This window comes from Esox lucius, chromosome 6 (genome assembly GCF_011004845.1).
Source record: "Esox lucius isolate fEsoLuc1 chromosome 6, fEsoLuc1.pri, whole genome shotgun sequence".
Lineage (NCBI taxonomy): Eukaryota > Metazoa > Chordata > Actinopteri > Esociformes > Esocidae > Esox > Esox lucius.
The window spans coordinates 12,979,312-13,002,684 of record NC_047574.1 but is presented as its reverse complement, the minus strand read 5'-3'; the positions used below and the strand labels follow the sequence as shown (position 1 = coordinate 13,002,684).

The window sequence follows — 23,373 nt, the reverse complement described above, 5'->3', positions numbered from 1 at the left end:
TCTAAATATACATAACCAGGTTCAATGTCCTAATATGTCCTAATACACATACCTAAAATCATGGGATGGCCAGAAAGATTAACTAGTAATACTGTATAGTTGTACAATGGTCTAAAACTCACATTCTTTGAGAAGCACAAAAAAAATGTATACACATATTTTTTCCTTAATAAACAAAGGGCTTGAATAATTGTGTTCCCTCTTTCCCATGCCTAGTTAGTTTGAGCAATATCTTTATAATGAAGATCAATAACACCTACTTCTGTATGGCATTGAGGATTCCCCACATGTACTGGTCCACCTCAAGGCCTTCTAACAGCGCTGTTTTACTGTGAAGGGAGGAGTGCCAGAACAACAAAAGAAGTATTTTAACTCATTCATAATAGAGACATTACTTTATTAACAAAACACATGTTAGAAACAGTCATCACATACTTGCATACAGGACACCTCCATGTCCCCCTTTCACAATTCAGCTGCAGATACGACTCCAAATCAAAACACTGTGTAAGACAAGAAAAAACTGATTAAGGTTTCTTGATTATAAAAAAAAAACTATTGTTTTACATGGTATTATTCTTTTGTTCAGAGTGCTTTAATAACGTCAGAAAGTATATGCACGTAATTTTAAACAATCGCCCAGACAGCCCAGTTTGTCGAAAAGGTCTGGAACACAGTCTGCCATTATGGATTTTCCATCATTTAGTATTTTTAAATTAAGTCCTAAACCAAATGAATAGAGACGTGGGTCCATAAAATGCATCGAACTATAGTTTGATCAAAGCTAAGCAATGCTAAGGAAAACTTGGGTGAACTGGGGTTAAACTATCGACCCGGACAAATACTGGCATAATACCTTTGGACCCGGAAGGTCAATGTGCCGTCAGAACGCCCCCCCGCCATCATACCTGTACGTGTTTGCAGTCGTGGCCCCTGGCGGGCAGCTGGATGCGTCTAAATGTGATTGGACATTTGAGGGACACTTTGATAGCGGTCTGTTCCACGCCGTCCTCTCCATTCAGATTGGTGTTACCCGACGAGGCCGCAACACTGCTAAAGTTCCTCTTAACTGGAGAAAAGAAGTGGGAAGGAGGGAGGGGAAGAGAGAAATGGAGAAAAATAAATAGATTATACATTAGCTAGGTACAGACCGGAGGGGATAACATTCTTGTACACAGGACTGATCGTTAAGTCAGACAGGGTAAATAGTAGTTCTGTAGTACAATATAATTGCGATGACACAAGGAGGAGTTCTATTTGGACCGGGTTAAAGGCTACGGTCCCATGTGTTAAAGGCGGTGTAGCATACTCTTGGTGATGCAGTGTTCTGCTGGAAGAAGTCTCTTCTTCAGCAGTCCTTGCAGAACGGAGCGGACTGAAGGTCTGTGGACCAGCTGCAGCACAAACAGATGCGACTGCATGTGTGGGAGAAAGTCGGAAATAAAGACGTAAAACATAAAACATCTTTACACGCAGAAGACAAAGGTATAAATAATGGATTAGAAACACTTCAAGAATTATACATATATGTATATATATAAAAAAGTTATTTTGTTCTTTGAACTTGACAGAATGTATGGACCTGCTACAAAGACGGGCTTATACACGCGTTCAGTAAACACCACAGAACAGGGCTGTATCAACCAATTACACCATCACAATGCGGACTGAAAGTTGAGCAGATCTTGAACATGCTGTGGAATACTCACACAGCAGCAGGCAGTGACTGTGATCTGAATGGTGTTTCTGCCAGGCTGACACACATGCTTCAGGTGCAAAGGTTTATGGGACGTCTTGTTATCACCCCGCTCGATGGTCAGGGGTGTGGCGTTGACACTGACCTGGAAGGAGGAAGGACAGTGAGAGCGTGTCTGGGTGTGTGTGTACGCATGTTTGTGTCTCTGTGTGTGTACTGACCTGGACAGAGGCGGGCCAGTTAGTGTTCATCTGTCTGTCTTCATGGTGATAACACTTGAACTGCAGCTCCAGGTCTGACCTAGAAGGGTCAGAGGGCAAAAGTCAAATACAGAACTGAGTTTCCAAAACCACTACTGTGGATCATCTATCCAGAAAGTAAATTTCTGTCTCAGCCCATCTCTAGCAAACCTGTTTAATTGGTTAAGGGTTAATGTCAGAATCTTGTCGTGGTTCCCTAAAGGAACGTATTGAACCCTAATTACACTTGTCAATCCATTCAGATAACTCTAGCTAAATAGATAAATGACTCAAATCCAAATGCAAAAAGCTATATTATTATATTAAACATTCTTAAATTTCTCAGGACTGCAATTGTTCAATATAGTCCAAGTTAGTGGGAACATGACTAAATGTGGTCCAGAAAAGTGGGAACATGACTAAATATTGTCCAGGATAGTGGGAACATTACTAAATATTGTCCAGGATAGTGGGAACATGACTAAATATCGTCCAGAATAGGGCGAACATGACTAAATATTGTCCAGGATAGTGGGAACATGACTAAATATCATCCAGAATAGTGGGAACATGACTGAATATCATCCAGAATAGTGGGAACATGACTAAATGTTGTCCAGGACAGTGGGAACATGACTAAACGTTGTCCCGAAGAATGGGAACATGACTAAATATTGTCCAGAATAGCGCGAACATGACTAAATATTGTCAAAGATAGTGGGAACATGACTAAATATCATCCAGAATAGTGGGAACATGACAAAATATTGTCCAGAAGTGTGGTAACATGACTAAATGTTGTCCATGAGAGTGGGAACATGACTAAATGTTGTCCAGGAGAGAGAAATGTCATAGTGAGACTGGGGTCACAGCCATGGTGTACGTCTTTCTTTTACACCGATACAGGAGCAACTACATTTAAATGTCTTGTTCAAAGAAAGAAAGACATTCAGCTTATTCACCCCTCTCAGGCCAGGGGATTCTAGCAAGGTTGTTAGTAATCTAGCAAGCTTTTGTTTAGTCATCATTTGCTCTGACCACACAGTGAAACCTTAAGACTTGGGTCTGGTGTACCGTCTCAGATGTGTGTGTGTGTGTCTCACCTCCACATGAGGGTCTGGTGTACTGATGGTCGTAGGTGGTAGACATGGTTACTGACGGCCAGGTTGTGTTCCAACCGGAAAGGCTCCAACACCACGCCGTCCCGGACTGGGAACGTCAACCGCAACTCCTCGTTGGGATTGGCTGATTGGAGCGGAGAGACAGGACAGGAAGACAGGACGTCAGCTTTCCTTTTTACTGTATCTGTGGTAGTGGGGTAAGAGTTGCATACTGGTTTATTAACAGTCACACATGCTGGAGACTGAGACTGGGGTACCAGGATAACCCTGTGTCCATAGAACGGTTAGGTGCCATAAGAGTCAGCAACAACCAGGCATTCGAGCAGCATGCAGCAGTACAATTTTAATTTCAAATGGTTCTAATGTTAAAAGTATTGAAAATAACAGTTTCAGAGTACTTCCTGAACTGACTGAAAGTGAAACAGGATTTACCCCACCCCTGATAGTGAAGTAGTCAGGTCTGATGGGTTCGTTGGTCTTATTCTTATTTTTAGCTTCAGGCATCTAAAGTGCTAGTGACAGATTGGAATAGCTCTCCTGTAGTGTCTTTACATTATACTGTGCGTGTGTGTGTATAGGTCTTACAACCCCTTTGGGGAACAGAATCCCTGCATGGAAAGTAAACAAAAAAGATTTATTCTTGTAGGGAGATGTTCCAATTGTTGGCTTATGGGTTTAAAATTAGGATTAGAATTATGATTAGGAGTTAAAGGAAAGGTGTTAGAGGTAGGCTAGGGTTAGGTTTAAGTTAAGGTTCAAGATAAGGCTTTTGGGATTCTGGTTCGGGTTAGTGTGTGTTAGAGTTTCAGAAAGTACTCACTGGGAGGTGGAAGCGCTGTCAAATTTGGTTTCATGTCGGGCGGGAACGGGGGCTTGACATCCTGGTTGGGCGAGAGGTATGGCGGCATGCTGCTCCCAGGGGTCATGGGGGGGGTGGGGTTGCCAGGCACCGGCGAGTGGGGGTAGTTACCCGGCCGGGGGGCCTGCAAAGAGGCGGAGAGAGGGGGGAAAGCGAAGTTCAGGAAGAGAGACACATGTTAAGGGCAGCCCACGAGACAGATTGGGAAATGAAATGAATCAGTTGGCGCTCCCATTTAGACAACGGCTAAAAATGGACGTACCCCATTGCCCTGGCCATATGGGTATCCCCCTCCAGAGAAGCTGTTGCCCTGACCACTGAATGGCTCCTGCTGTGAATCAAACAGACACAGTTACACGGCGCTCAGGCGGTCAGGTGGGTGCGCGGTCTACAGCATGTTGTGAGGGCAGTGTCACCTTATAGAACTGTCCCATGGGCAGGCCTTGAGGGTGGTACTGGCCCGATCCCTGCCCCCCGGGCATTCTCTGGCCGGGGTAATTGGGGGAAGGCATCGGTCTGGATGGGTTAGAGGAAGGGTACTGACCCTGCTGGGGAGGGAACTGACCATTTGAACCGTACTGCTGACCCCCGTAGTTCTGCTGTAGGGAAAAGAGGAAGGGGGGGTCAATCGATCACTGTAATCAAATTCGGGATGAAGGCCTGAGCAGCTGTAAAATATAGTAAATGTAATATAATACAGTAGTCAAAGGAAACACATGGTGGTAACCCTTCCACCCACGACACCCTCCATCCAACTGACCTCTCCTGGGTACGGCCTCTTCATGCCCTGCATTGGCATGGCCTGCCTGGGGCCTCCAGGACCTCCGTAGCCCTGCTGGGGAGTCCTTTGTCCGTGGGCCCCGAAAGGCCCCATGCCTGGGGCTCGGACTTGGTTCATGCCCATGGGAGGCCCACCCATGCTGGGGTTGTTCATGGCCTGGTTCATGCCGCCTGGATTCATGCCTCCAGGGGGCCCTCTGGGGCCGGGCTGGTTCATGAACTGGTTGTTGTAGGCCTGGGCAGGGCCCATCTGGAAGGAGGAACACATCTGCAGGAAAGAAAGGACAAAGAGTTACAGCAAGCGGAAGAGGTTGTCTAATCTAGAAGCAGTAACTGCATTTGTTTCAAATTTTAAACAACCTTCACTATGGTAATGTGTGTGTGCGCGCGCAGGAGTATGTACGCGTGTCTTATAATAACAAAGTGTGTGTGTGTGTGTTGTACCTGTCCATACTGGTTCATTTCTTTGTTCTGGGTCTCCTGCTGCATGGCTGCCACAGTAGCCGTTGCCGTGGCAGTTGCCGTAGCGGCGGCGGCGGCAACGGCGGCGGCGGCAGCAGCAGCCGCTGGTTGTGTGAAGTCGCCAGCCTGGCGGGAGTGTTGGGGCACGCCCATCCCCCCCGGGGGAGTGTTAGGACCCCCTGGGTAACTGGAGGAAAACAGCAACGTCAACCAGAGCAGCATACGCGTGGAGCACAGAAGGAGAGGAGGAGCGTCGGCGCTGTCCTACCTGCCACTGTAGCCACCTCCACCCGGGTAGCCCTGCCGACCATACATCCCCTGCTGTATGTAGCCCTGGGAAGGGCCCCCCTTGGGCGGGAACTGCTGCTGCTGGCCGGGGAACTGGGGCGAGTTGAGGCCGGCCGGACCCCCGGACATACCCTGACCCATGGGGTTACCTCCCGGATTCATATGGCTGGAGCTGTTGGCCAATACCTTGGGGGAGCAAAGGTCAGAGGTCAGAACCACTGGCTGATTTTTTGTTTGACACCAAAAACGGATTGACAACTGGTGATTGATAGTGCCGCCAACAACAACAACAGATCTTTGGCCGAGCGTCGGGCGTTTCTCTGGTTTTGGAGCTCCACATAGAACCCCAGCCCAATGCAAGTGATTAGGTGAAGGAACTGCGGTGATCTAGCTGGTCTAGATGGAGCCGGATGTGACAGTCACTATTCATGTCTTCATCACACTACTCAATTGCTGGGCAAAATGCAGTGAAATGAGTGTGTGTCGCATTAACATCAGGTAGCGTGTAATGTTGTGTTCACATCAGGTAGTGTGCAATTTAATGTATTGTGTTAGAATCAGGTAGTGTGTAATGTATTATGTTGTGTTGTTTTAACACTAGGTACTGTGTACTGTAATGCGTTGCGTGAACATCAGGTACTGTGTACTGTAATGCGTTGCGTGAACATCAGGTACTGTGTACTGTAATGCGTTGCGTTAACATCAGGTACTGTGTACTGTAATGCGTTGCGTTAACATCAGGTACTGTGTACTGTAATGCGTTGCGTTAACATCAGGTACTGTGTACTGTAATGCGTTGCGTTAACATCAGGTACTGTGTACTGTAATGCGTTGCGTTAACATCAGGTACTGTGTACTGTAATGCGTTGCGTTAACATCAGGTACTGTGTACTGTAATGCGTTGCGTTAACATCAGGTACTGTGTACTGTAATGCGTTGCGTTAACATCAGGTACTGTGTACTGTAATGCGTTGCGTTAACATCAGGTACTGTGTACTGTAATGCGTTGCGTTAACATCAGGTACTGTGTACTGTAATGCGTTGCGTTAACATCAGGTACTGTGTACTGTAATGCGTTGCGTTAACATCAGGTACTGTGTACTGTAATGCGTTGCGTTAACATCAGGTACTGTGTACTGTAATGCGTTGTGTCTCACCTGACTCTGTGATGTGTTGGTCACACCCCATACGGTGGTAACTACCGACAATGACCCAGCAGGCTGGTTTGTGTTCTGTTGCCATGGGACTGAGTCGTAGGGAAATGGCCCATCACTACAGAACCAATACAAACACATGTTAACTCATTATTATCATTGTACAGTACATAAACATTAACCCATTACTCTAATACACAGACATTAACCCATTACTCTTTAATACACACCCATTAACCCATTACTTCATAACACACACACACATTAACTCATAACTGTACAGAACCCTCACACTAACTAATCACTGTACAATTAACGCACACATTAACTCATTGCTGTTTAGAAGACACACACATTAACCCAATACAATTCACACACACACATTAAACCAACACAATACACACATGAATCCATTACAATGAAATGTAAAGTAAAGTAGACACACAGGGACAAAACGTACAGGCAATCTCTGATTGAAGTCATTGCAACTAATAGTGTCACACCCAGTTAATGGCCCATGTGAGAGACCTCCAGCCGGTTTCAGACAGACATACAGACACTGACCCATGTGAGAGACCTCCAGCCGGTTTCAGACAGACATACAGACACTGACCCATGTGAGAGACCTCCAGCCATTTCAGACAGACATACAGACACTGACCCATGTGAGAGACCTCCAGCCGGTTTCAGACAGACATACAGACACTGACCCATCTGAGAGACCTCCAGCCGGTTTCAGACAGACATACAGACACTGACCCATGTGAGAGACCTCCAGCCGGTTTCAGACAGACATACAGACACTGACCCATGTGAGAGACCTCCAGCCGTTTCAGACAGACATACAGACACTGACCCAAGTGAGAGACCTCCAGCCAGTTTCAGACAGACATACAGACACTGACCCATGTGAGAGACCTCCAGCTGGTTTCAGACAGACATACAGACACTGACCCATGTGAGAGACCTCCAGCCGGTTTCAGACAGACATACAGACACTGACCCATCTGAGAGACCTCCAGCCGGTTTCAGACAGATATACAGACACTGACCCATGTGAGAGACCTCCAGCCAGTTTCAGACAGACATACAGACACTGACCCATGTGAGAGACCTCCAGCCGTTTCAGACAGACATACAGACACTGACCCATGTGAGAGACCTCCAGCCGTTTCAGACAGACATACAGACACTGACCCATGTGAGAGACCTCCAGCCGGTTTCAGACAGACATACAGACACTGACCCATGTGAGAGACCTCCAGCCGTTTCAGACAGACATACAGACACTGACCCATGTGAGAGACCTCCAGCCGGTTTCAGACAGACATACAGACACTGACCCATGTGAGAGACCTCCAGCCGTTTCAGACAGACATACAGACACTGACCCATGTGAGAGACCTCCAGCCGTTTCAGACAGACATACAGACACTGACCCATGTGAGAGACCTCCAGCCGGTTTCAGACAGACATACAGACACTGACCCATGTGAGAGACCTCCAGCCGTTTCAGACAGACATACAGACACTGACCCATGTGAGAGACCTCCAGCCGGTTTCATGGTGTTCATACTGGACTGCATGGGTACTTTTCCCTGGGGCGGCTCGTTCTGTCTGCTCTTCTGGTGACGCAACAGCAAGAGGCGACCGAGCTCCTCGCACCACGATGACAGCAGGGCTACACGAATGAAACATACACATACACACACACGCACGCACACACGCATGCACGCGGGCACACACACACACAAATACAGAAAGACATACATATCAGTTAATTGGACTGTAGAAAGCACACACACTCACAGCGATCGGCCTAGCCTACATGGTTGGTCCGCTGAAACAGTGTCAAGCATTTCTGTATGTCTAAGCAATCTGGCACAAAACTAAATGGTATATGGCCAATATACCACGGCTGAGTGCTTGGATACAGCCCAAAGCCCTGGTATATTTGCCATATATGTTGTAATACTAATGATGTATAGCCACTTATAATCCTGAATGCTGTGACTGGCTGATAGCGATGTGTCGTGCCTAAGCATAGCTCTTAGTCATGGTATATTGGCCTTATACAGCGCCCCTCAAGCCTTATTGTGTATTTATACCACAGCTTTCAGCCAATTAGCATTGAGGATATGACACATTTAAAAACAATATATATATCAGATCATGTGATAGCCTGTCCATGTCAGCCAAAGTTGGACTCTCTCAAAGTCTCCACAGCGCCATCAGAAAAACAAATAAACAACCATTGCCCATCAAAAAGTCTTTCCAGGCGGACTACACTTTTGCCTCCTGCCACATGGGGGCACCATAACACTAATTCCGGCCTGTCTACCGTTGCTGCCTGTCTACCATCTACATCTCAGTGACAGACTGAATGAATCACACAGTGTTTATCTGCAAAACATGAGCTCTTAAACCTCCAGAGGAGACTCCCCTGGCATTCTGAAGAGGATGGGTGGAACATGAGCGATAGAGAGAGAGATGGTGGGATAGAGATGTAGAAAGAGACAGAAAGAGAGAGATTGAGAGGAAAAGATGAATATGGAGAGAAACAAAGAAAGAGAGGGGGGGACACGGACAGAAACACAGAGGGAGAGAGAAAGAACGAAAAAGACGGATGCTGAAAAACCAAGGGGATATGGAGAGAAACAGAGCCTGCCCATCCTCTCATCTTTTCCTCTGCTTCTACAGTCATTTACATTTATATTTGAGACATTAAGCAAACGCTCTTATCCACAGCGACTTACAGAAATGAGTGGATACATTTATATTCTGGACCCCCTTTTCCTCCCCCTTCCTTTTCCTCCCCCCTCCTTTTCCTCCCCCCTCCTTTCCTCCTTTCTTCTCCTCCGTTGGTAAGTGAACAGGAAAGTCTTAATTGACTCATGAATAGAGAGAGAATGAGCAGAGGGACAAGGGGAGAACAGGAGAAAGGAAGAGAAGAGGAGATGAGGATGAGAGGAGAGCCACACTGAGGCAGTCTCTGAGAGGACAGTGTCAGACTCTAAGAGGAGAGTCATACCGAGGCAGTCTCTGAGAGGACAGTGTCAGACTCTAAGAGGAGAGTCATACCAAGGCAGTCTCTGAGAGGACAGTGTCAGACTCTAAGAGGAGAGTCATACCAAGGCAGTCTCTGAGAGGACAGTGTCAGACTCTAAGAGGAGAGTCATACCAAGGCAGTCTCTGAGAGGACAGTGTCAGACTCTAAGAGGAGAGTCATACTGAGGCAGTCTCTGAGAGGACAGTGTCAGACTCTAAGAGGAGAGTCACACTGAGGCAGTCTCTGAGAGGACAGTGTCAGACTCTAAGCAGGTTGTTGCCAGAGCCAGAGGGAGGGAAATCTCAGGCCTCCTACTTAAAGGGGAATTATTCCACCCTACCATTACAGTGAGCTTATCTCCTCACTAAATCACCACCTTGGTACTCCTTTTACACGCCCAGCCTAATGCAAGGCCTGGCAACAAGTTATTTACACCCAGGCTGTCCCAGCTGGAGTCCTCGTAGTTCTCTGGTAGTTCTCTACAGTAGTCCACTGCATCAGGAATACGAGCTCAAGGGGACAATACACAGTATGGGGGTTGGATGTGTGTGTGTGTGTGTGAGATAGAGAGCGATATAGTGAGAGAAGCTGGGGGTGTGAGTGGGATGGTAGGTGTTGGGGTCCCTGAGAGAAACTGAACCAAAGTGCCTCTCTACAATAATGAAGTGTGATTGATTTGTCAAATGTATTATTAAAGCTAACTGATTGGGTCAGAAATGTTCTGACTCATTCCAAATACCCATCTATTGGTCATTTTCTGGAATCTCTCGGTCCAATGACTGTCCCGGATATCACTCTCCAGTTGGTTTCTCCCAGCCACAGCTTCAGGTTTGCCTTCTTCATTAATAGGGGAAATGCTAAACTACACCACAATCTGTGACTACAAGCAACATCACTCTTTTCACTGCCATCCCATCCCAGACATTCATTAACTGAACAGTCTGTCAGTTTGTCAGTCATTCAGTCAGCCATCCAGTCAGTCTGTGAACAGTCAAGCAGCCACCTAGTCAGCGTACAGTCAATCAGACAGTCAGTCAATGAACAGTCAGTCAGCATACAATCAATCAGACAGCATATAGTCAGTCAGACAGTCTGTCAGGGAACAGTCAGCCAGTCAATCAATCAGTAAACAGTAAGCTGATTTACTAGAGACCTCTGAGACTCTCTTTAAATCCTCTTCAGAAAAGATCTGCCACTAAGTTAATTCCTGTAGACATACATCTAGAAGTAGTAGTAGCATAAGTAGGAGAGGTAGTAGTAGTGTTAGTGGTAGTAGTCGTAGCAGTAGTAGAAGAGGTAGTAGTAGTGGTAGTGGTAGTAGTAGTGTTAGTGGTAGTAGTAGTATTAGGAGAGGTAGTAGTAGTGTTAGTGGTAGTAGTAGTAGCAGTAGTAGGAGAGGTAGTAGTAATATTAGTGGTAGTAGTAGTAGCAGTAGTAGGAGAGGTAGTAGTAATGTTAGTGGTAGTAGTAGTAGCAGTATTAGGAGAGGAAGGAGTAGTGTTAGTGGTAGAACTAGTAGCAGTAGTACAAGTAACAATAGTAGTACTATTAGTAGTAACAGTAGTAGTAGCAGCATTGGGGATTTCTGAGAAAATCACGACTTGCCCGCCATCACCAAATCATGAGCATAGCAGCCTGTTGCCCAGGGATACACTTCCTGCTTTTTACCCAAGCTGTATACCTCAGGTTGGCTAGCAAAGGTAAGATGATAAAGATGAACAGTGGACTAGTATCAAAGAGATCATTTTAGCAAGAGTAGTGCCATTGATGACTTTCATCATTTGGAAGTAGTCAACTGGGAGGGATTTGCTACGGGTTGAGAAATGATCCCATAGGGATGAGGATGTATTAGTCAATAATTTATATATTTTTTGCAATTGGATGTTCTAATCACCCCCAGTCTGAGCCTGGAACAACAACTTGAAGTTGGCTTTAAAGAAGCAACCATATCATTCTATGACTCAATGAGTGAAGTTTTTCTCATCTTTTGATTTCATCTGATCAAAATACTGCGAGGCGGTTATTCGATAACATCAAGTCTAGCAAGAGCCAGTCAGTTCACACTAAAAGAGAAGCTAACCAGCTAAGAAGCTAACCAGCTGTTGTAATGAAGCCAGAACTGTATTGTTATGCCCAGAGTCAGTGCCGTATCCATCCAATGCTCACCCGTCCCATATCAACATAGCAATCGGTGCTTGGGTGCACAGCTGACAAGGGAAGGTCGGGGATGACTGGCCAGTAAGACAATTAAACCAATACCTACTGCAGCAGCACGGTCACACAACCTTCTTATTGCCTAACGAAGATAGTGTTTGAACAGGATGTTTTACCATAACTTTTCCAATTTCGGGATGGAAGTGCCTGAGATATTGATTTTGCTGAGACTGTGGTTCAACCACCACAGATAACGATAAGCAACCGTTGAATTTGTTTACTAAGTACTCACTGAAGTAGTTGTAGAAGAAAACCAAGCGTTCTAAAACAAAAATGACGGTGCAGTCCATTATAGAATGATGCAACGTCTCTCTACGTTCATGGTTCAGAACATCTTCAGAGTCTCCTCTTCTACAGTTAAGGGCAATTCCCACATGACGATACCAGTAAACGTTTACCTATGTTGTCAGCACTATGATATCTTAAGAAAGAAACAGCACGTACAAAAGACCGGACCACACATTTACACTGAAAACACAGCACAGTATGGCTAAACACAGTAAGCAGCGAGGACACAGACTGGCAATACATTCCATGTACTGTAGCAGATTTGACTGTGCAGCCAAAATAGCTCACAACACTCGGATAAAGACACGCATGCATCGGCTTACATACGCTACAGTGGTAGTTCCAGAGTACAAATTAGACAGAAATATCAGACAACACACTATCTCAGAACATCTGACGTCTAGACAGGCACGTCAGAAGCCTACACACACACATAGTGATACGAGACAGAAAAAGAAGTTAGAAAGGTCTGTTAAGCTCCAACCAGTGTGCTGTGCTTTGTGGACAAGATAATGGTGGGCTTTGTGGACAGTAGAATGTATGCAACAAAAAAAAAAGTACTATGGAGAGAGGACATCAAGTCCTCCTTAAAACAAAAGGCTGCAACCCAAAAGGCACCAAACCCCTACGAAGAGCACTATTTCTGACCAAAGACCCAGGAAGAATACTAGCTGCCTTTGAGCAGCTGATGGGAGTCCTCCTAATATAATACAAAGTAGTGCGCTAAATAGGGAACCGGGAGCCATTTGGGATGCACACAGAGTCATGCTTCTGCAAAACCGGAATGGAGCCCATTTAACAGCCAATGATATCCTTCCCAGTCAATGACTTCCCTTCACTCTACTCCCCCCTAGCCTCTGCCCGACCAGAAGCACGTCTGATGCGTTTAGAATCTTTCTCCATGACTCTGGGGCAGATTCAATCCAAACCGCACTGCGGGAGAAACCGGCACAGGGTAGAACAATCCCACAAATGTTACGAACAGAGGGTCTGCAATTGAACCGCAGTCCGGTTTTCTCACAGCGCGAGTTTGTCTGGCATCTGTGAGTATACAGAGCAAACGGATGGAGAGGGAGAGATGGCGGATGAGTGGAACAATAAGCGGTCAGATGCTGGAGCCAGGGAGGGATGGAGGGAGCGAGGGATGGAGGGAGGGAAGTTAGCTACCTGAGTCACTCTGACATCTCCTGCAGGTGTTGGTTTCTGTAGGGTTCAAATTACACATTTTACTGGTGAGCGAGGGGTTAATCACACCATACAAAATGCAGCAGCAACAATCAGGCTAAATGTGCAGGTCTGCAAATGATGTGTCTAGTGTCCTGGGGGGGAAGGCTGGGGGGGGGGGGGGGGGGCACCAACCCACAAACAATCGAGGCTCAAAGAAAAAACACACAAAATAAAAATAAAGGTAGGACTGCTTAGGTAAAATACACAGGCTCATTTAAGCCATTTACTCGCAAATAATCTCTACCCTTCTGCCCTGAAGAGTCAGAAAGACAATGTTTTATCAAGAAAATGCCAAGAACATGCAGAGAGTTGACTGGAGAGTTGACAAGCCATTGGTGAATGATGCTCTATTATGAAATAATGAAATCATCAGCCAAGAATTACCCACAATATACAACGATGAGGATTGTGTTCTGACCCGATATCTAACACTGGGATCAGGCCCTTCCCACCCAACTCCTACTGCTGGACTCTCTCCCTCACAAACTGGTGGGCCTATGCATACACTCACACACTCAGAGACACACACACACACTCAGAGACTCACACACACACTCAGAGACTCACACACACACTCAGAGACTCACACACACACTCAGAGACTCACACGCGCTCTCACGCGCGCTCTCACACACGCTCTCACACACGCTCTCACACACACATGTTTGTTTTTGTGAAATGTGGGGACCAGAAAAACTAAATTCCATGCTCCCTTGCCCTAACCTTAACCTTAACCCTAACCCTAACCTTAACCTAACCCTAACCTTAACCTAACCCTAACCCTAACCTTAACCTCAATAAAGTAACATTTATGGCTAAACTTTACCTAGATATAATGGCTAACCTTAACCCTAAACTTAACCAACAACACCTGGACCTTAAAGAAACCCCAATTCTAAGTCTAAAGTTAATTGTAAGTTTGACCCTAAAACTTAACCCTGAGCCAGAAAATGACTTTTGAAATGTGGGGACATGAAAAATGTCCCCACAAGTCACCTTGTTCAGGTTTTAGTATAGTTGTGGGGACAAAATGTCCTGACAAGTCACAAAAACAAACACACACTCTCACACACACTCACACTCTCACACACACTCACACTCTCACACTCACACGCTTTAAGGAAGCAGGAGGTTATAATATGCTGAGGCTATAGTTGATATCAGTAACTGTGTGACCAATGAGTCTGAGGCTTGTTACAGAAGAGGTCAAAGGTACCCACACACAGACACAGGCTGATTCTACCGCTAGACCTCCTACACAAACACACTGGACAAGAACAGCCAGTCTCTCTGATGCAGACACAGGCTGATTCTACCGCTAGACCTCATACAAAAACACACTGGACGAGAACAGCCAGTCTCTCTGATGCAGACACAGGCTGATTCTACCGCTAGACCTCCTACACAAACACACTGGACGAGAACAGCCAGTCTCTCTGATGCAGACACAGGCTGATTCTACTTCTAGACCTCCTGGTATGAATCAATCAAATTTATTTATAAAGCCCTTTTTACATCAGCAGTTGTCACAAAGTGCCTTTACGAAACAACCAGCCTGAAACCCCAAGGAGCAAGCAACAACAGCGTTGACCTACAGTGGCTAGGAAAAAGAAACCTGGAGAGGAACCAGGCCTCATCTGGCTCTGCCGGGACTACAAAAATCACACTGGGCGATAACAGCCAGTCTCTCTGATGCAGAACTCAGGTCAGCCAACCAAACGGCCCAGGTGTACTTTTAGTGCTATAATTGTATGCACCAACATTTTTCTAAAATGTTACAAATAATATTGGAACAAGGAACTTTCCATCTTTTTCAGCGCTCTCTTTGAGGCTAGACTTTTTTTCATACAGGTAATTATAGGTTTATTGATAAAGTTAGGCTTAGAATTAGGGTTAAAGGCAAGTGCCCTGACTCTTTGGTCACTAAGGTTTCCATGTCAGTTATCAATTTAGTGTAGGGGTGTAAACCCTGGAGTCCAGGTGAAATTTCTAATCTGGCTTTATATCATAATGGCCACCTAATCATCCACAGTTTTCAATTGGCTCATTCATGCCATCTTCTCTAAACTGTAACTATAAAACAGATAACAGTACTAAATCAATGCAATAAATAATAAACCTCCATCAATCAGTTGTGTTGTCGTCACGGTCACTAACACTGATGACCGGTGGCTAATTACTTTGTAGTTTAAACAGGGGCTAATTACCGTTTAGTCTGAATTATAGTACAGGGGCTTACTTTTATTTATTAATTTCTTGCCAAAAGATTCAGTCAAAAACAATGTTGTCATATTCATCATATTATTAATGTACTTTGACAGATGGCAAACTTGTCAAACTAGCAGTCAGACAACATTCGTTAGTGATGCTCAAGTTAGCTAGCAAATATTTGATGAACTCGCCTTAATATTATCAAGCTAGATAATCTTATGCTTAATTTAAATCAATTTGTTGACATCAAAATAATGACAAAAGGTTTAACTACAAATGATTTCCCTTCTTTGGAGATGGTATCGTGTTTTGAATGCTCAGTCAGACATCAGCCCCACAACAAACTTTCAAAACAATTCATTCATGTAAGTCGCTCTGGATAACAGCATAAATGATTCAAATGAAACAGTTTAGGGTTAAGAGTTTATGTTTAGGTTAAAGGTTAGGGCTGAGAATACTGTGTCAGGTAAACAGTTTGAGTTTCCATTAGGTTAGGTTTAAAGAAGACAGGATGTACATTTAAATCAATTGTTACTCCCAGAAAGGTACTCAAGTATAACACAACAAGTGTCTTTATAGTCAACTGCACACATGGTCCTAATGAAAAGTGACTTTCAGCCTAACCTCTCAGAACTATAGCTGCCAGAATGTGTTAGCTGCCACATTTGGAACCAAGGAAGCAAATATGAAAAATGGCCTTGCTCAAGGGCAGAACCTCAGGAATTTCACCTTGTTGACTAGACGATAGCAACCTTTTGGTTATTGGCCAAATGCTCTAAACTACCTACCGCTCTGAGTGCGTGAATGAGTGTGTGTGCGTGCGTGCGTCAAACTGCGGCCCAAGCAAATCAAAGACTGGTCTGATTATATCTCTGTCTTGTTCAGTACTGCTAGGGCTGAAAGCATACCTGACTTACGTTAGATATTCTGTATATCTACTAGAACACAAAAAGTCATGATTTCTTGTAATCATATGTAATGAACCCAAATAATTCTGGAGTGCAACATGATTTCACATTAGCTGAATTTAGAAAAAGGGAAACATACATGCTTTGAGTTGTAGAACTTATTTGCTTAATAACATGGAGACCAAATTGAACTCCAAAGTTTTCATCATCATATTCAGTTTAATTCTAGGACCTTTAATCGTGAGCCAGAGCAGGGGACCCAACTCAAAGTCAGACTGGCATTGTTTTAGACACAAACACACCCACACACACACACACTTAACTGACATGCACACCATACGCGTCACAGTATCACACATTGTCTTGTCTATTAAAGCAGACAACACAACTCAGAGGCATGCTCACAAGTGGTGCACACTTCTGTGCCGTCCTTGCATAGGCGAGGAACACACACACACACACACACTTACCCAGAGTGGAGTAAAGTCCCAGTGTGTGTCATCTCACTGTCCTCTTAGCACGGGGGGAGAGAGACAGCTCTGATGCCAGAAACTACTAAGCTCCCACTGGGACCCTGTGGCATCTCTCTCACTTGTCTTTTTCCTTGTGTGTTTTATCTCTCCTTTCCTCTGACGTTCTTTGATCGGTTACTCTTGTTTTGGCTTTTCTGTCTCAATCTCGGCTCTCTCCTTCAATCTGGCTCTCTGGCCACTCAGTTTCCCCTCACTTTCTCCCCTCTCTCTCTCTCTCTTATTCTCTTTTCTTGCTCTCCCTTTCTTGGTCTCTCCCACTCATCCTTCTGCCTCCCTGTTCTCCCTCTGCCCTCTCCCTCTCCCTCTCTCTTCTTCCTGTCCAGTGTCAGCACAATGCTCATCAAATATTCAGAAGCAGTCTCCTGGTCTCCTTGGCTCAGCCAATCAGAGAGGCTGGCTGAGTAGTAATGTGTTTCTGCCTCCTGCTGTACCTGCCATCAGCTCCAGCACGCTCCACAGATGGAGGGAGGAAATGAGCGAGAGAGGGAGGGAAAGAAGGGAGGGGACAAATGGAAAGAGGAGAAAAGGGAAGCGTCTCTGGAGGAGTAGGTAGAAACGGAGAGAGATACCATTCTTCACCTCTGTTGTGTAGTGCTGTTATTGATGCCTCCTGTCTTTACTCGCTAGTGAGCTAGTGCACACACAAGCAAAAACACACAGGCACGCACGCGTACACACGCACGCGTACACACGCACGCACGCACAAACCATCGACACTTAGCGAGCTGGGAGGAAGCTGGGCAAAAGAATCCCGCCAGCTCACATTTCTGACTCGCAAAATAGGGCGGGAGCTAGCTTGGTAGACAGACTGTATCATGGCCACAGGCCAGCAGAGGCAGGCAGAGAAATAGAGAGAGAGAAAGAGAGAGATTATGAGGAAAAAAAAGAGGGCGAGAGGAAAAGAGAGGGCAAGCAGGCCTGCAGAGCGCCATCATTGACACACAGAGGACTGATGCAGCATTTCACTGTAAAGTACTGTGTGAAAAGTGCAATGTGAATCAGTTCTACAGCCAAGGTGTGAATGCTGTGATCCCCCCCATTGCACTTTTCCTCTACAAAAGAGAGAGCGGCCGACTCAGCACTGTTCAGCTTTGGCATTAGCAAAAATACTTTCTACATTTCACTGTAGCCGTAAATCAGTGACCTAATGCTCACCTAAAATCATCCTAACCGCCTCTAATAAGTGTTTTCGTCAAGTACCCTTTGAAAACGGAATAATGTATAAATATCTGTTTCAGGAGTTTTACAAGTTCGAAAGCTATTGACAGTGCTTTTGTCATGCTAAGTGATATCATCATTATCATCCAAGAAGGCAAAAGCTTAGTGTCAAAGAATACATTTTGCACACACACACAATAAATAACCCTATAAAAGATCCTCCTGTTAATAATGCAGTCATAGGCCTTCATTCTCTCTCTTTCTCTTGTTTCCTCTCTATCATTCTCTTTGGCTCAGCTGTAATTAAATAATCAGGAAGGTGGATTGGGTCAGTTACAACAGAGACTCTACACTGACTTAGCCAGCTACAGAGGAAGAGAACTCCCATAGACAGGGAGAGAGCGGAGCAGCAGAGGGAGCGAGACTGTGTGTGTGTGTTTGTGTGCACATACACAAGAGTGTGTTTTAGGCCCAGTGCGTTGGATGAGAGTTACAGCCTGCCTCACACTGGAAGCAATCTGTCACTGTTGACAAGTTGGATTGGTTTCTTTCCCTGATGTGTGACAGCAGATTGTCCAGTGAGCGTGCTGCGTTGATTTACTCAGTGCTGACAGCATTCCACAGCCCTGCCCAACATTCTTTACTTCTGAGAGCAGAGAGCTGGATGTCAAAGGCGAACACCCAATCCTGTGCTGTCTCTCATTTCCCTGTCTCACTCCGACTTCATGCACAACCACGTTGATTTACATTTGCACTCTGAGTTTTCCATACGAGGAATAACATATTTTCCTATCCTTCTCTCTGACACCCAACCCAACTCCACTCCACTTTAGACCAACACAGTTTGGCCAACTCTCCCCCTCCTTCGGAACCAAGCTACACTTGTAAGCCTGCAAGAAGCCTAGTGACATGGAAGCCTGTAACCTAACGTAATCCTCTCCTGATACACGAAAAACAGCGGAGATGATGATGTGCAACAGAATGTATTCTTTGTTTTGTTGCATAGAACAGTAATCTTTTTTTAATAATTGGGGAACAAGAACAAGCAAGATCCTGCGTCTGCCTACAGAATCACTGTTGACATTCTGCTGTACCATAGCCTACTGTTTATGTTAAGCCATGACTTGCATGTCATGCCATAACTTGTTCAAAGAAGTAATACTTAAAATCATCTTTGTTCACACCTTAAAATGAACCCAACGACAACTCCAAACTCGCCCCTCTCTGAATTTTTGAAAAGTACTGAAAAGCATTATGAGAATCTCTGTTGGAGCTGACATTCTGATGGACACTAATGGATTTAAGGAGGCACAGACATGATCTGTGACAGGAGTTTGACTGACTAATTGTTACCACACATCACAAACCAAGACCCAGTCTGATAACACTTAATATTCACTTCCTTCAGTTTTCAAATGGGCCTAGATAGATAGCTAGCATGTTATTCACTGAGAATAGGCTAACATTATGATAGAGTGAATGACCACACAATAGAAGCATTTTAACTTATTAGGAATTTTTAGGCAACATTTAAAAGCCCCCACCCAGACAATTTCAATGTTTGTACTTTCAACAAAAAAAGCACTTAATGAAGACAGTGAATCATGCACTGAAGTAACCCCTCCAGCCCACTTGGTGACGACCTTACGCTTACGCTTCGTTAGCCACAACACCACTGAACAAGTAGCTAGCGGCCTAACCATCGACACGGTTAGCCATTTCTGAAAGAACACACGTCACGGCGCAAATTCGTCACGCTTAAAATACCAGTCAACCCTAAACTTAACCTCAAGCTGGTTGAGAGACTGCCAAGAGTGTGCAAAACAAGACAAAGGGCGGATACTTACAAGAATCTAAAATATACTATGAATTTTGATTTGTTTAACACTTTTTTGGTTTCTACATGATTCCATATGAGATGCTTCATAATTTTGATGTATTCACTATTATTCTACAATGTGGAAAATAGTAAAAAAATTAAGAAACACCCTTTCAATGAGAAAGAGTCTCCAAATCTTTCAATGGTACTGTATGAGTTTATCTTCCCCATGCAAACCTTAGATTAATATGGCAAGTCAATCTCTTGCTCTGAGGTCACAAATGCTAGACACCTCATACTAACCACCAGATACATGAACATACAAAGCAGCTTGGCAGCTAGAGAGAAAACGTAATGTTGACAAGGCAACCTAATTGTTCGTGAAAATTCTAACCATTCTAGATCATTCTGGGACCCGTCTAGATCATTCGGGGACCATTCTAGATCATTCTGGGAACATTCTCACACTAGGTAGCACCACCTGCATTGACTGAAGGTAGGGTGATTTGGAGGAGTGACAGGGTTTAGACTGAACCGCCTTTGGCTTAGCAAAAATCTGATATGAGCTACAAATATCATATCACTGTTTCCATTCAATAGAATTATGGTCACATTTACGGCCAAAAATCTAACTTACTCCATGTTTAAAATCTAAGATCGCTGTAACAACCATCCTGTCACTATGATTGATAGCCACACAGGATAAAGGTGGAGACAAGAAAAGCAGGAAGGCCCTCCCCTCCCTAGAGATGGCCAGAGTGGATCCCAGACTCCTGCTCTCAGTCTGGGCTCTCAGGTGTCGGATGCAGGGCCCTCTGTCGCCAGCCTGACTGTCATGGGATTGTGCTAGGGCTGCACTTTATACTTGCAGGGATAGGCGCACACACAGGCACACACACAGACACACACACACACACACACAGACACAGCCTGGGCTGTTGATGGGCTTCTGCATCATCCCCTCCAGCCTCATAGTGGCCTTAAGAGTGTTTAAGTGTATTTGTGTGTGTTCTGGGTCTGTCGCCTGCTTGTCTGCTTCCTCAGACGGACGTTCTTTAAACCGAGGTGAGATGGATAGCAGCTGACTGAGACCAGTCTGAGCCCCGATCTGTCTCCATCACGTCTTCCATCTCTCTGTACTTCCGTGTCTCTTTTCCCCTCCATCCTCCTCTCCCGCCACACCTCTGTCTACGCCATCCCTCTCAATGTTTCTGTATATCCCTCACGTTCTCCTTCTCAGCACCATATATCTCCCTCCTCCCTCTCTATTCCTGTTTTATAGAATATCCTTCAGGATCTTTCCCATTAGGCTCTGTGCGGAAAACAGCTTTCCCTCCCCTGAACCCCCAATTTCTCAGCGTGTCCAAAAAGTCACCCTATTCTAATTGTAGTGCACATATTTTGACCAGGTTCAACGGGCAACAGGGTGCCATTTGGGTGTCTCCAGGACCAGACCACATTCTGTTTATTAGATCCCAGAGCCATCATAGGGCCTGGAGATGATGTGAGCTGTCATTCAGACCAGACAGTCCAACCTGAGCCCTGCACAATAATCCCAATATACCATCAGTACAGAAATGGGGGAAGGGGGAATAAACCTACACCAATAAACAAATGTCTGTCTGTCTATATGTCTGTCTGTCTGCCTGTCTGTCTGTCTGTCTGCCTGTTTGTCTATATGTCTGTCTGTCTGTCTGTCTGTCTGTCTGTCTGTCTGCCTGCCTGTTTGTCTATATGTCTGTCTGTCTGTCTGTCTATATGTCTGTCTGTCTATATGTCTGTCTGTCTATATGTCTGTCTATGTCTGTCTGTCTGTCTATGTCTGTCTGTCTGTCTATGTCTGTCTGTCTCTATGTCTGTCTGTCTCTATGTCTGTCTGTCTCTATGTCTGTCTGTCTGTCTGTCTCTATGTCTGTCTGTCTCTATGTCTCTATGTCTGTCTGTCTCTATGTCTGTCTGTCTCTATGTCTGTCTCTATGTCTGTCTGTCTGTCTCTATGTCTGTCTGTCTGTCTCTATGTCTGTCTGTCTGTCTGTCTCTATGTCTGTCTGTCTGTCTCTATGTCTGTCTGTCTGTCTCTATGTCTCTATGTCTGTCTCTATGTCTCTATGTCTGTCTCTATGTCTCTATGTCTGTCTCTATGTCTCTATGTCTGTCTCTATGTCTGTCTGTCTATATGTCTGTATACATGCACAGGTTTTGATAAGAGATGAAATGGAGAACTGTTACTCTGTTGTGTGTATTCGCTGTTAGGCTTAGTTCTGCACACCCTCATGTTGGGTGCTTCACTTTACTTACCCCCAAAACAAGCCAATCACATTCCATTAGATCCACAAAACATGCTCGAGGTAACCACGGTTACTCAAGGTTCTTTCAAACATCCCTTTTTATTTATTCTGACCAGTTGTGGCTTTGTCAGGTGTTTTTTCCACACCTCTTTACACATTCACCCATCCATCTCACGCTCTCTCCCTCCCTCTCTCTCACTCGCTCTCTCATCCCTGTCTGTCCAGACAAATGGACACTCTGATGCAGAGTGGGGTATGGATCGGAGGAATTGGATGTGAAAGGCAAAGTGACTGAGGACAGCATTACTGTAGAGTGTGGATGTGTGTGCCTAAGTGTGTGCGTGCGTGAACACCTGCGCTTTTGCATTTGTATTGAGACTGTTGAGTTGACTGTTTTCTATGAGGCTGCCTGACATCCGGACAGCTCTTCTCAATGGCACATTAAAGATTAATAGCCGCTATAAATACTCGCTGTTACAATGAACTCTGCCCATACGTGTCATGTCTGAGTTAGTGTACAAGCAGTTTATACAACGCAGAAATTAACAAACCCACAGAAGCCCTGAAACATGACCATGGTTATATTCCATAATGGCACTGTATTCCCTATATAGAAGGGCACATAGGAATGTGGTTAAAATGGGTGCACTATATAGGTAATAGGCAACCATTTGGGATGCATCCTATGTCTGTGTCCAGAATGTGGTCAGACAACCTTACACCAAAAAACTAAGAAAAAACACCAACAAAAACGGCCTCCTGAAGAATTGAAACGTTGGGCAGTAGTTGTGTGAAGTACTGTGAGTTCATTATGACCGTTCACACTTCATGATACACCTGGGTGGTGTTCACTTGACGAATTCTGTCGCAACACGTTTTCCATTGCATGCGTTGATGGACTTCCTAAGATTTTGTATTTATGTGGTGTCTCTAACCTGCAGACTTGGGCGTGAATTTGTCTCTGTTAGCAGCACAAACAGCCAGCAGCCTGTAGCCAAGGTCCAGGTCAAAGCCTTGTTGGGCTGCCACACGACTCACCACCTGGGCAGGGAATGAGAGAGAGAGGCAGAGAGAGAGCA

The 23,373-nt window shown here is 45.1% G+C and overlaps 1 protein-coding gene across 10 annotated transcripts in view; it reads right to left on the bottom strand.

Moving 5' to 3' along the window:
- The window catches only part of zmiz1a (zinc finger, MIZ-type containing 1a), a 110,526-nt gene that overhangs the window by 6,199 nt on the left and 80,954 nt on the right, over positions 1–23,373 (bottom strand). For 4 of the 10 annotated variants that reach the window (XM_029120292.2, XM_029120285.2, XM_029120286.2 and 1 more), the window contains 17 exons: positions 23,230–23,335; positions 13,318–13,353; positions 8,136–8,280; positions 6,603–6,717; positions 5,426–5,631; positions 5,140–5,344; positions 4,676–4,963; positions 4,332–4,514; positions 4,178–4,246; positions 3,877–4,039; positions 3,039–3,240; positions 1,918–1,996; positions 1,710–1,841; positions 1,310–1,415; positions 909–1,069; positions 436–503; positions 261–329 (listed from right to left, as the gene is read on the bottom strand). In XM_029120292.2, coding sequence (XP_028976125.1) covers positions 261–329; positions 436–503; positions 909–1,069; positions 1,310–1,415; positions 1,710–1,841; positions 1,918–1,996; positions 3,039–3,240; positions 3,877–4,039; positions 4,178–4,246; positions 4,332–4,514; positions 4,676–4,963; positions 5,140–5,344; positions 5,426–5,631; positions 6,603–6,717; positions 8,136–8,280; positions 13,318–13,353; positions 23,230–23,335 — 2,333 coding nt within the window. Of the gene's footprint in view, positions 1–260; positions 330–435; positions 504–908; positions 1,070–1,309; positions 1,416–1,709; positions 1,842–1,917; positions 1,997–3,038; positions 3,241–3,876; positions 4,040–4,177; positions 4,247–4,331; positions 4,515–4,675; positions 4,964–5,139; positions 5,345–5,425; positions 5,632–6,602; positions 6,718–7,114; positions 7,256–8,135; positions 8,281–13,317; positions 13,354–23,229; positions 23,336–23,373 lie in introns of those variants that run through there. The other 6 variants (XM_029120291.2, XM_029120288.2, XM_029120289.2 and 3 more) reach the window with 6 other exon arrangements.